Raw genomic sequence first — 12,156 nt, 5'->3', positions numbered from 1 at the left:
TGGTCTGCTGCTTCAGAAGTAGGCAGTTTCAGTATCAGTCAATCAGTAAGTATTTACTGAGTATTTGCTATGTGACCTCAGCAGTGTGCTAAGGACTGGGTCTTCGTCCAGAGACTAACAAGGCATGGTTCAAGGCACCAGGATTTTCCTGATCTTGGTGGAGATGTAGTGCTAACATATATTTATTATGCACTCGCTGCAATCCAGGAAACTGGGAATACAACATGAATTTTAAAAAGAAAGATATCTATCCTTACGGAGCTCATAGTCTAACAAGGGAGAAAGACACATGTTAAAAATTATTTACAGTTCAATCAAATATGTACAAAATGCTCTGGGAACACAGAGGAGTGAAAGGGATTAGTTCCGCCTCGGGTAATTGTGCAAAGCTTCACAGAGATGGTGATATTTAACATGGAGTTTAATAAATTAGTGTTAATTAAGCAGAGAATTAATAATAAAAGCTAATATTTATTGAGTACTTATGAGGTTTCAGGCACTGTTCTGCATGCTTGTGAATTAACTCATTTAATCCTCACCATAACCCTATCAGGTATCCATATTTTCCCTATTTTACTGATTAAGTAATTAATAAACAGAGAGGTTAAATAACTTGCCTAAGGTCACACAGCTAGGAAGACATGAAAACCAAGACTTGATTCCAAAATCTGGCTCTAAAACTTGGGCCTTAATCACTATCTTCTTCTGTCTCTCATGAAAGGAAAAATAAAAAAAGGAAGGTGGCATTTCAAGCATATGAGTATGTTTGCAAAGCATAGTGTTAATACATACTAGGAATAAATGCAGCCATGGGACCTTAAATCCAATACAAAACTCATTCTTTTGTTCAATAGGATTTCCTAGAAAGGACCAAACTGAGAGGCAGTAATGAGGAAAATAATCCAGTTTTCTTGCTCAGTCTTAACATGATGTAGAAGGGCAAGGGGATATACTGATTAAACATCTAAGGATTTCAGCTAGAGCGTCAAGAGTGGTTACTCCCAATGTTACACTGTGACTAGGGGGTCCTTGAGAACCAGAAATCTTCGCTAGCCAACATGGTATCCAGCTTCTCTTTGCGTCCTTGGAAGCTAAAAATGGTCTCAGAGGCTGTCAGTCCTACCGCAGGGAATAGTCTGGGGGCCTAGAGTCAGCCTGGCATCCAGTCAATTTCCTCTTTATCAATCCTACATCTGGATTTCCATTTCATAGTGACACAACATTTACCATACATATTGCCATATTGCAGAGCTGTCGCTTTTGTGAAAGAAAAGGCTTCTGAGGAAGAGGAGGGTAATCAAAATCAGTGCTGAAGGGGATGGGAAAGAATGAGATAAAGTAAGAAAAAGACAACTGACCTCCAGCAATAGATGTAAAGGTCTCCTTCTAAAAGATGAACCAGGACCTTCTGAAGAAGCTCCTAACACATTCCACAGGTTCGCCTGTGCTAGAGAAAAGAAACCAAACAGGAAGCCGTTTTATCTCCTAGCTGAAGAGAACTGAAGTGACAGTGTGCACATTTGGCCCTGCTAAATGAGAAACGTGCTTTAGTCCCAGGCAGCATATAACAGAGATTTGAGAGTCTGCCAAGGCTTATAAAGTTCCCCGAATGCTTCCCACTTCTGTTGATATATATGAGAATGAATTCTCATTCTCTTTATGAAGCCAGGAATGTATCTCTAACGTCTTTGAATTTCTGGGTAGGAAAATGAATGGTTTAGGGGCACTAGTGATGTTTTCATCTCTTCCTGCTGCTTCTAGGAAGAGATAGACTGCATCTCATAAGACTGGCAAGACAGTGTTGGCAGGAGACCAGTCAGCCTGATCGAGAGGTTTATTATTTCAATTGAGTTGTGAGGGGAAGGAGAAAAGTACTCATATATAACTGTAAGGCATATTAGATACTATGGAGCATAAAAGGGATGGCACAGGAAGAAAAATAGTGGAGGATTTTCCCAGCAATTTTCAGAAGATACCATGGACGGGAGGCATTAACATTCTCAGTTGTCTATATACAGACAAATAGCAGATGAAAAATTATCAAACTGGACTTTAAAACACATGAACAGAATATGGTGAAAATCAACTCTTACGTCCTACGGGGATGTTTTGAGATGTGATTCCTGACCGGAATATGATGATGGAAAGGTATATCTTCTTTGGAATAAATAAGTCTGATGAAAGGGCTGGGGGAGGAGCAGTACATGTCAAAAAGATATACACATGCATGGAAATCCACAAACGTGAAAGTGAAGCATGGAGGAAGCAGCTGCAGGAGAGTGAAATGAAAGGAAAACAGAAATGTTTTCGGGGACTACATCAGAGACCCCATAACCAGATGGTTAATACGGACAGGCAAGATAGAGCAGTGATGTAAGCCTTTACAGACTTCAGATGAAAATCCCACTCCACTAAAGGCAAAACATTGGCAAAACTATTGAATTGCCATGTTGGAAATTTAATCTCACAAAGGAGAGAGAAGCAATGAGAGACTTACTGCATTGACTTCTTTCTGGTTCCTTATAAAAATCTGTTTGGGGAAAATGGCAGCTAAGAGAATCTTGAAGGAAAGTAACCATCCCATATCATCGTAGAGTTTGTTAGGCCACAGAAAGGAAGTCTAGGCTTAAATGTACAAGTATGCCACCTTTAGTAAGTCTACTTTCAGGGAGCTCAGAAACAACAATAGAAAACAATCCTGTAGTCAGAGCTCTAACCTGAACATGGATCAAGAAGGATGAGAGGCTGTCAAATTGAAATTTGGTGACATAATCTCTGAGTTTCATGAGGAATAGGAAAAGAGTGAAGCATTTAGATAACTCAGTATTGAATGGTCATATGAGAAACTAGAGATCACATTACCAGCGATGATCATAAAAGAGTGGCATCAAGATTTTAAAATGTTTCAGAAATACCAAAGCCTCAAATTATCTGAATTTGGAGAAAATATTAGGAAAAATGGAAATGTATTTTGTCTATTAAAAGTTAAAAAAAAAAAAAGAGAGAGAGAATACACCCACTACTTAGAGCAGATGGTATACTGTTAACTTACAATTAGAACTGTTCAGCTCCAATTATCTTTGTAGCATCACCATAAAGAATTCTGTTAGATGGGTTTCCCTGGTGGCGCAGTGGTTCAGAGTCCGCCTGCCGATGCAGGGGACCACGGGTTCATGCCCCGGTCCGGGAAGATCCCACATGCCGTGGAGCGGCTGGGCCCGTGAGCCATGGCCGCTGAGCCTGCGCGTCCGGAGCCTGTGCTCCACAACAGGAGAGGCCACAACAGTGAGAGGCCCATGTACCGCAAAAAAAAAAAAAAAAAAAAAAAAAAAAAGAATGCTCTGAGAACTGAAAAGGATAGGGAAAACATATTCGAGAGGTGAAGCCCAAGATAGGTAAGGATAAAGTAGAAACACATCACATTTAGCCTCATTAAATGTATTTAAATCCAAAGTGTCTGGCGAGAACTTGCTACTTTAAAGCCTGAGCTGGCCCACATAAAAAGAATACAGTGATCAGGGCCACAGATCTGTACTGAGCCAACCTTGACTACACCCAAACCTCACCCATCTGTCTCTCAGTAATAAGCTCCCTTCCGCTCCACCCTCTCTCACCCACTTCAGTTCCCAGGTCCTCACTAGCTTCTACCCCATCTCTTGGTTTGCTTGCTTCTCTTACCTTCTCCACTAATTTACTTACTACTTTATTTCCTAAATCATGCTTTGTCTCTGCCCTCCCAACTCAGCTTATTCACGCTGAGTCCTGTTATCAGAGTTCTACTGAATTTAAACTCAAGACTTCCCTTTCTAATTGTACAGTCACCATCCCTGTCTCCTAGCTCGGAGGACATTATATAGGATATCAAAAATAAATTGTATGCTCTATTTTTGAAACTGTTTTAGTATGATATTGCTGTATCACACTGCTAAAAATTAAATGGTGCTCCAGGTTCTTTAGAAAAGGAAAAGGTTGATGTGGCAAGGGGAGTGAAGAAAAGAGAAGTAGACCAGAAAGCTTCATTAAGGATCATTAAACTTTTGACTTGAGAGCATTAGTAAAGGAAGAAATTATCAAGTGTCAGCATAAGTTCTGTGAGAACAAACAGAGTTATCTCATTTCCTATTTTGATAGGTTTATTAGGCAAGCAGTGAACTTGATGTAACAGATAAGAACCTGTGACATTGGTAATGGTACAGATAAGGAAATGGTAAAGTAATTAAACAGCTACGTCCAAACAATTTTGATCTGTTTTGGATAGACATCATAGTGATTGCCCACAGCACACTGTCCTGGGTCCTGGCCTTTGAATGACACTTTTTTACAGGTATCATAAATAGTATGCTAATCAGATGTGTAGAAGACTTAAATCTAAGGACAGTTAACATGCCAGATATCAATCACAACTTGAAAATACTTCAATCACCTGTAAAAAAAGTAGGCCAAAACTAAGAAATTCATACTCAGCCTAATACATTAAGTATGATGCAGCAGGGATGGGATGGGGGCCCTCTAGTTCCTCACTTTTGACCCCAAACTTTATATCAAACAGAAATATTGACTGATCTAGTTTTTAAAAATACTTTTGATTATCCCAAACAAATAATTAATTGACCAAGATGTGATTCTAGAATTCTGTACTACTTCCCAACATTAATTTTGGGAAAACATATTTAAATCAAATGTATCACCTACACTTTAAAGAATTTGGCATCACTTTTCCCACATACACAGTCACACATAAACTTTTCCACTAATCAGGGATGGCTATAGCAGATCGCGCGACCTTTGTATATCCACACCCTGCTTGGAATAATGAATGTAGGTACCCTAATCTCCACAGGTATGTGTCCAACAGGGACTAGACTAGCCATATGTGCTTTACTGATTATATGCAACTTTCAGCAAACTCCAAATTCCAGAACGTGTACTCAAGGGTATTTATAAGCTGGCATTACTACCTGGAAGCTTTGAGTTTTAAACAAATGTCCTTGTTATCTGCCACATAGAGTGATAATTCATTTTCTTTGATCACTCTTTACAAAATAACTTAAAATAGTAGCCATTCTTTTATCCTCTTCCAGATTAAATATATATATACATAATTTTCTTAAGAGCTATGATGAATGAGGGGTGATTTTTAACACCATGTGTAAATAATTTTTAGAGGCTCCAAGGACTTTGTTTTATTTAGTTTCACATTAAACAATGGTGTTTTAATAAATAACAACAGCAAATCTCCAATATAGAGCAAAAGGCATATTTGATATACACATAATGTGAATTTGCTTCTTACAATAAAATATCTTAGAAATATGCATTGTTTCTTTGGAATAAGCCTTATAAGCTGGATGACCATCTAGGGAGTTTCCTGTTTAATCGTCTTTTGAGTATTTACTGATGATTTCAGTCAAGCCATGATCTAATTCAATGAAACAACTGTTTTGACTAATTTGTTTACTAGGTTGAAAAAATTATTTTCTATCACGTATAGTATTTTACAGCAATAGAGTGACCTCATGAATTTACTGTCTTAAAATATTAGAAAATATTAAACATACCCAGATACTTTGACTATGATTATTTTGTATTTAAAGAGGTACTCAAATCTTTTTGTGAATCTCATATTAATAAAAGTATTCAGTAAATCAAAAAGTAGCTCTTAGCTCATACAACTGTGTGCCTAATATTTTGCTGAATATTTAGTATATAGAAAAACTAAAGATACATTTATTTAAACAAATATTTGAGTACCCATTATGTTTCAGTGATCTGAGGAGCAAGATACACAACATGAGATACAAAGATGAATAAAGCCTCCTAAGAGACTGCAAATAGGAGCTGAATGTAGAAAATATCTACAACATGAAGTAAAATTTGCTAAATAGAGAAATAACAGATGAGCCAGTAAAGCAGAGTGCTTATGACCATAGAATTTGAAGTTAGGCAGCACTGGTCTGAATCCCTGCTTCATTATTTATTTAATTTTATACCTTAAATGTCAATAATCTCATCTTCTATAAAATGTGTGAGATTTAAATGAGAAAATGCTTAAAAATTATGGCACTGGCCTGATACATAGTAAGAACTCAAAGTAATCTGTAACCATTAGCTCCACATAATACATAAAACACTCTAGGCCATTGCATTGGTAGGAGGGGGAGAGAGAGGGGATGAAGAGGGGAAAAGGGCAGGAGGAAAAGATGTAGGAGACAAAGGAAGAAGAGAATGAAGAAGAGGGAGATCACATCTTCAATTTGGTTAGGAAAGGAGAAGGAAGAATTAAGGAGATTTTCATGAAGTAGTGGCATGTGAGATGTCTTTGAAGGATGGACAGGATTTTTCAAAGTGAAGATGGGAAGGAAGGGTATTCTGGACAGAGGACTCAAGATAAAATTAGGTGCCAGAGGAGTTGACTGACAAGTGTGTTCAGTGTAGGGCATGTGTCCAGTGTAGCTAAAGCACATGGTGTTTGGAAGTGAGAAATAAGACCAAAAAAGACTAGTTGGTAGAAAGCCTTAAATGCTAGACTTAAATGTGAAACTGTATTTAATTCAACAGATTTTTGAGTAAGGTAGTGAGAAAATTTAATCTGTGCTCTACAGCGTAGATGAAGATGACAACACTGCATAAGGTAGAAAGGAAAGGGAGAATAAGAGGATGAGACATGTAGGCTCTTGTAACTACATTAGAAGTAATGGGAAATTAATTAGTAATGGTTAAAGATTATAGTAGACTTGGAAAGAGGATTCAAAAGATATTGCAGATCCAGAGCTCAGAAGACTTGGCAACTGATGAGATTTTGGAGCAGGGAGAAGTCAGAGTGAAATACAGCTCTGAAATTTCAAGCCTCAGTGACTGAAGAAATCCTAACAGTGTTAATAAGACTAAGGAAATCAGAAGGAAGATCCAGTTTTGTGATGCTGATGAAAACTTCAGTGAGTGGTGAACTTGACATACCAAATTCTAATGACAATGCTCATCATGCAGCTGATAAAAGTAGATCTTAAGTTTGTGAGAGAAATTCAGAATGGAGATATTGATTTGGACATCAAGTGCACCTCCCCCCTACAAACAGACTGTGGTATCACTGAAATTATACCTTCAACACACTGAAAAGAAAATAGTAAAGACAGTAAGTTTTTGATCACCTTATTTTTTGAGATACACGAATGGTATATGATTTTGTAAACTTTGTTTCAGTTTAAAAGCTCAAAGTCATGAGCATGTTGTCATTTAGAGCTGCAATAGGGAAAAAATAGAGTAAAAAAGGGTAACCAAGGTCATAAAAAGAAGAGCAGAAAATAAGATAGAGAATATAGGAAGATGGCTTTAAATATGAGTCAAACCACCTTGAAGACAGACCTTGAATTCAAACAAAAGATTGTCTTGTTAAAAGTTAAAAACAGAAGCAGAAAATCTTGACAGCATACTAATTTTACAAACATTGTTACATTCTTCTGTTTTGTTTTATGAAACAAAGTGTTTCTTATTGTTGATGAAACATCTTCTGCGCTTCACATATTAAGCACACTTCCAATTAATATGAAGAACAAAGCAATGTGTAACAGCATGAAAAATCTTCAGTGGTGAATGAAGAAAATCCTGGTTCTTTAATAGTAAAAGAGCATCTTATTTAGCTATTAAATGAACCTAATTAATTAACATAAATTAGAATTATAAAATAATGAAATATACTCTTCAAGACATGACAGGTGGGTATGCTATCAAAGCACTCTTCTGAATGAAATCTAGACTCCAAATGCAGTGCTATAAATGCATAGTGTCCACATTTTTATTCCTCTCATTCCTAGCAATCTAAAGTTTTCTAGTATCAGTGCATTACCCTTTGTCACTTTTCATTACTTTTGGATCATTTAAAGTCCAAAATTGAGAAAAAGTAAGCCACAACCACTGAAAAGGGTGTCATTTCTTCTGTCCACAGAAACACTGATTTAGATCATTTGTAGAAAACCTGATGAATGCAATTAGTTAGGTCTTGTGTTTCTACGCTAGATATATACAGAAAGCCCATCTTTCAGGAGACAGAAATATGTAAGCTATAATTATAAAAAGTATATCTGTGAGAATTACAATATCCAAAACCTTCTAAGTTATATAATGCAGCATTCTATAAAAACAGGGAAATTTGGACAGATATTAATCATCACATAGTAATGTTTTACAATGAACACTAAGTAATTCAGTGCCTATCTTTCAGGATGTGATTGGAAAAGCACTGCAGTACCTTGGAACATTTGGTGAACTGAGCAACTTAGAGCAAGTTGTGGCTGTGATTGATGAAGAAATGTGTATCAGCTGTGGCAAATGCTACATGACCTGTAATGACTCTGGCTACCAGGTAAGAATCCTGCTGCAATTAGAATGCTGTGAGGCATATTTCTTCTTGGGTTTTGTAGCAGAAAACATCTTCTGTCACAAAGTGTGGGATTCAGACCAGACCTGCCAAACATTGCTACTCAGCAGTGACATAGCTCTCTGTCCTCTCACCCTCATAACATAGTGATTTTTTTTTAAGGGAAGCCATAACTCATACTAACGATGCCACCATTCAGTGCACAGTATTGTTTTAGTATCATTTCATCACCCATAAAATTGGAAGGAAAAATTCAAACAAAAAAAGAAATTCACACAATTATGGCCATGAGGAAGCATTATGCTCTCATGCAGAGGGAAAAGAACTACAATTTATTGCCATGACCCTGAAAGGACTTGCTTCCTTCTACCAAAAGGGAATGGTCTTCCATTCAGTACTGATTGAGCTTCAGTTAGAAAGAAAAAGCATTTTCCCACCAACTAGATGGGCTGGTTGGGACCAGAAATTCCTCTATAGCTGGAAGAGCCAACAAGTTGTATTCCTACCACATGAAATGATCCAGAGATTCTTCCCAGTTCCTCAGCCTTCAGCTGAGAGTCTGCCATGGAACAATAAAGAAAAAATGGGCATTCATCTGTCTTCAGGCTAAAAACTACAGAATAATATTATTTTCATTAAATATTTCAAGCTATAAAAAAGTATAATAAAGTAAAATAAGATCCCTTTAAGATGATTAATGAATTTTCAAAATAGATAAAATGGCCAGTGTTAAAAATTATAGTTCATTTACCTTATTCAGCTTGGAGAAAGTTCCTATTTGCTTGTGGTACGATATTACATATTCTTCTGATTGCCTTAATCCAGGTACGACAGACATAATTTTAATTTTTTAAAAATCTCTTCTTCCTTAATTTAACACTACTTCTATACCAAATTTCCACTCTTGTATCACTTTTTTTTTCTATCTGAGAAGTGTCTCTAACGGTTACTTTGAAAATGCTAATCATATCACATTCATTTTCCTCTTTTCTCTAATTAACCAATCAGAGATAAGTAAGGAAGTTCCGTCACTAAAATCACAGCATCAGGGTTCTAACATCTTAAATCTTAGATTTAAATTCCCACCTTGAAATTCCAGCCTTGGTACAATTTTAGCAAAACTAATCTTATTAATAAGGGGGAAAATCACAATTATACATTTTTAAAGATTTTAAAAGTCCTTTGACTCTTATGTCTCTAAAAGATAAAAAATAGAAAATCAAAATCTTCAACTGAAAAGTTTTACATGTTTGCAAATTTTCAAAGTATAAGATTTCTTTTTTTTTTTTTTTTTGCGGTACGTGGGCCTCTCACTGTTGTGGCCTCTCCCGTTGCGGAGCACAGGCTCCGGACGCGCAGGCTCAGCGGCCGTGGCTCACGGGCCTAGCCGCTCCGCGGCATGTGGGATCTTTCCGGACCGGGGCACGAACCCGTGTCCCCTGCATCAGCAGGCAGACTCTCAACCACAGCGCCACCAGGGAAGCCCAATGTATAAGATTTCTAAAACATAAGTATTATTTTATTTTCATCAATTGTTTCTTGGATTTCTATTTATAAAAGGGTACATAAGGAAGAGAAAGCTTTTACTCATTTAAACAGCCATCTGAGATGTTGTTTTACAAAACACGGCAACAGTTTGTTTAGACAACTTTTCTAATAGTTTGTCATAACTACAGTTCTTGTTCACATATATGGTTGTTTCCTTAAAGATCAGAAATTTTTTAAAAATATTAAGCAGTCTGACATAATTTACTCTAATGAGACCATTTTCATTTTTATGTGCATAAAAGAGAAAAAAATTATAGTTACAAGTAACCTAATTTGGGGGAGGAAAATTTTATACATAAAAAATATTTTGAATTGGATTATATAACATGTTGTATATGACACAGGAAAAAAAAACACAACACAATTCAGTAATTATTTCAAAATGTAAGATTTGCAGACCTGGCCTCAAGGAGTATCTGGAGTGAGGCGGGGGCTTAATGACCCTCATAATTTTGCTCAGCCCCCTAGCTCGGCCCTCCAAATTAGTGCACCATCTGAGTAAAAACATCAAATTGTTCTTCAAGATTCCAGACAAGTCCTCAAGTCCCCTCTGCCCCCACGTAGCTACCCTGAAGTCTCCCCTAGATGGAAATTCTTGCATGTTGTTTCCACTGTTGAAATATCTCTCTTTAACAAATAATCATCATGACTTTAAATAAAAATCTCAATTGTAAATTTCACGCTAGGTATTTTCATTGCATATTATAGATTGCTTCATGTTAAAAGAAAGGAAGGAAGGAAAGAAGGGGTGGGGAATGGAATAAATTATTGAATTTCTCAAAATCCTGAGCAGTTTTGGAGCTGGAAGCCTTATCCTGGTTCTCCCAGCTGAGGAGTGTCAGGCCAGGACCAGGAAGCCAGGTGTCCAGGCTCCCATCCTTCAGTGAATTTTCCCCTTGGTGGTCGGGTAATGCCTAGAATCAGCTTGGAAATCCTCAAACCTGAAAGCTGGCACTTAAGTTAATTTTTTTTTCCTTTTGCCTTCTTCTAAACACTACACACATAATTTGAAATCCAAACAAGTGCATTCATTGCCCCATCTGACAGTGACGCTTCTCCGCTGTCAAGAACCATGAGTGGGAGAAGGACAAGGTGTGGAAGCACCCTGCCCCCCTCAGGTAGCCGACACCTGCCCAGTCATGGTCAGATTGACAAGACCTATGTTCTTCTCAGAACACAGGACACTAGAGAGTTACTATGTTATGAAATATTTTCCTCACACAAAGAGAGAAAAATACCTCTAAGGAATTTTAAACGTTGTGTTTCTAATTTTAAAAGCATTTCTTTTTTGTCCATTTTTTTTTTTTCCCCTTCTCCCTGGCAGCTCAACTGTTGCTATAGCTGCACCACAGTGCTGGGCGTAGTGTCTCCAAGTGCAGCTCTCCTGCAGTGGAAAAAAACATTGATGCTAAAATGGGGGCATTCTTGACCTTTGTGGGCAGTGACAGCAAGACTCTTTATTTCTGTTCGCAGGCTATCCAGTTTGATCCTGAAACCCACCTGCCCACCATTACTGACGGTTGTACAGGCTGTACCCTGTGTCTCTCCGTCTGCCCTATTATCGACTGCATCAGAATGGTTTCCAGGACAACACCTTATGAACCAAAGAGAGGCTTGCCCTTGGCTGTGAATCCCGTGCCTTAAGGTGATTTGTGAAACAGTTGCTGTGGACCTTGAGGTCACCTACTTATGCTGATCTTTTTAATTGTGATCATTATGCTCAGCTCTTTCTAAATTCAAACAAATATATAATTTCTAAATAAAAAAAGATAATTTCTAAAGAAATTCCTAATTTTAAAAATGTCTACTGCCAGTGACCATTCAATTAATGGTCATAAAATAGAATAATTCTTTTCTGAGAAGAGTTGTTAAATATAACTGTGTAGCGGTTAATTGGATGTTCACCATCAGCTGTCCATTATGAAAAATATGAGCAGTTTTGTGGCAATTAATGCTACAGTTTCCAAATTGCCCTATGCTGGGCTCTTCATTGATTTCTAATTGTAAAAGAAATAAGTATTTTGGAACAAAGTACAATTTAACTTATGAGCAAATGTTTCCAAGGAAACATTTTATAATTAAAAATTACATTTAATTTTAACTCTGTTTCTAAGCAAAGGTAATTAGCTCCATAAAGCTCAAATGAAGTCAAATAATAATTTACTGTGGCAGGAAAAGAAAGCCAACAAGGATTTGGGAAACTTTTTTAAGGCCTCTTCACTGAAATAACTTCT

General features: G+C 37.1%; 1 protein-coding gene across 1 annotated transcript in view; it reads left to right on the top strand.

The window, feature by feature from the left end:
* Nucleotides 1-11,566, top strand: part of DPYD (dihydropyrimidine dehydrogenase) — a gene marked incomplete at both ends in the record, with an annotated part of 823,320 nt that extends 811,754 nt beyond the window's left edge. Inside the window, 2 exons of the mRNA XM_079721437.1 lie at nt 8,219-8,359; nt 11,396-11,566. Of these exons, the coding sequence (XP_079577563.1) occupies nt 8,219-8,359; nt 11,396-11,566 (312 nt within the window). The remainder of the gene's footprint in view (nt 1-8,218; nt 8,360-11,395) is intronic.
* Between the last annotated feature and the right edge of the window lie 590 nt (nt 11,567-12,156).

Source organism: Hyperoodon ampullatus (assembly GCF_949752795.1).
Source record: "Hyperoodon ampullatus genome assembly, chromosome: 2".
Taxonomy (NCBI): Eukaryota; Metazoa; Chordata; class Mammalia; order Artiodactyla; family Ziphiidae; genus Hyperoodon; species Hyperoodon ampullatus.
The sequence above is the reverse complement of the archived record's forward strand: the minus strand, read 5'-3'. Positions and strand labels throughout refer to the sequence as shown.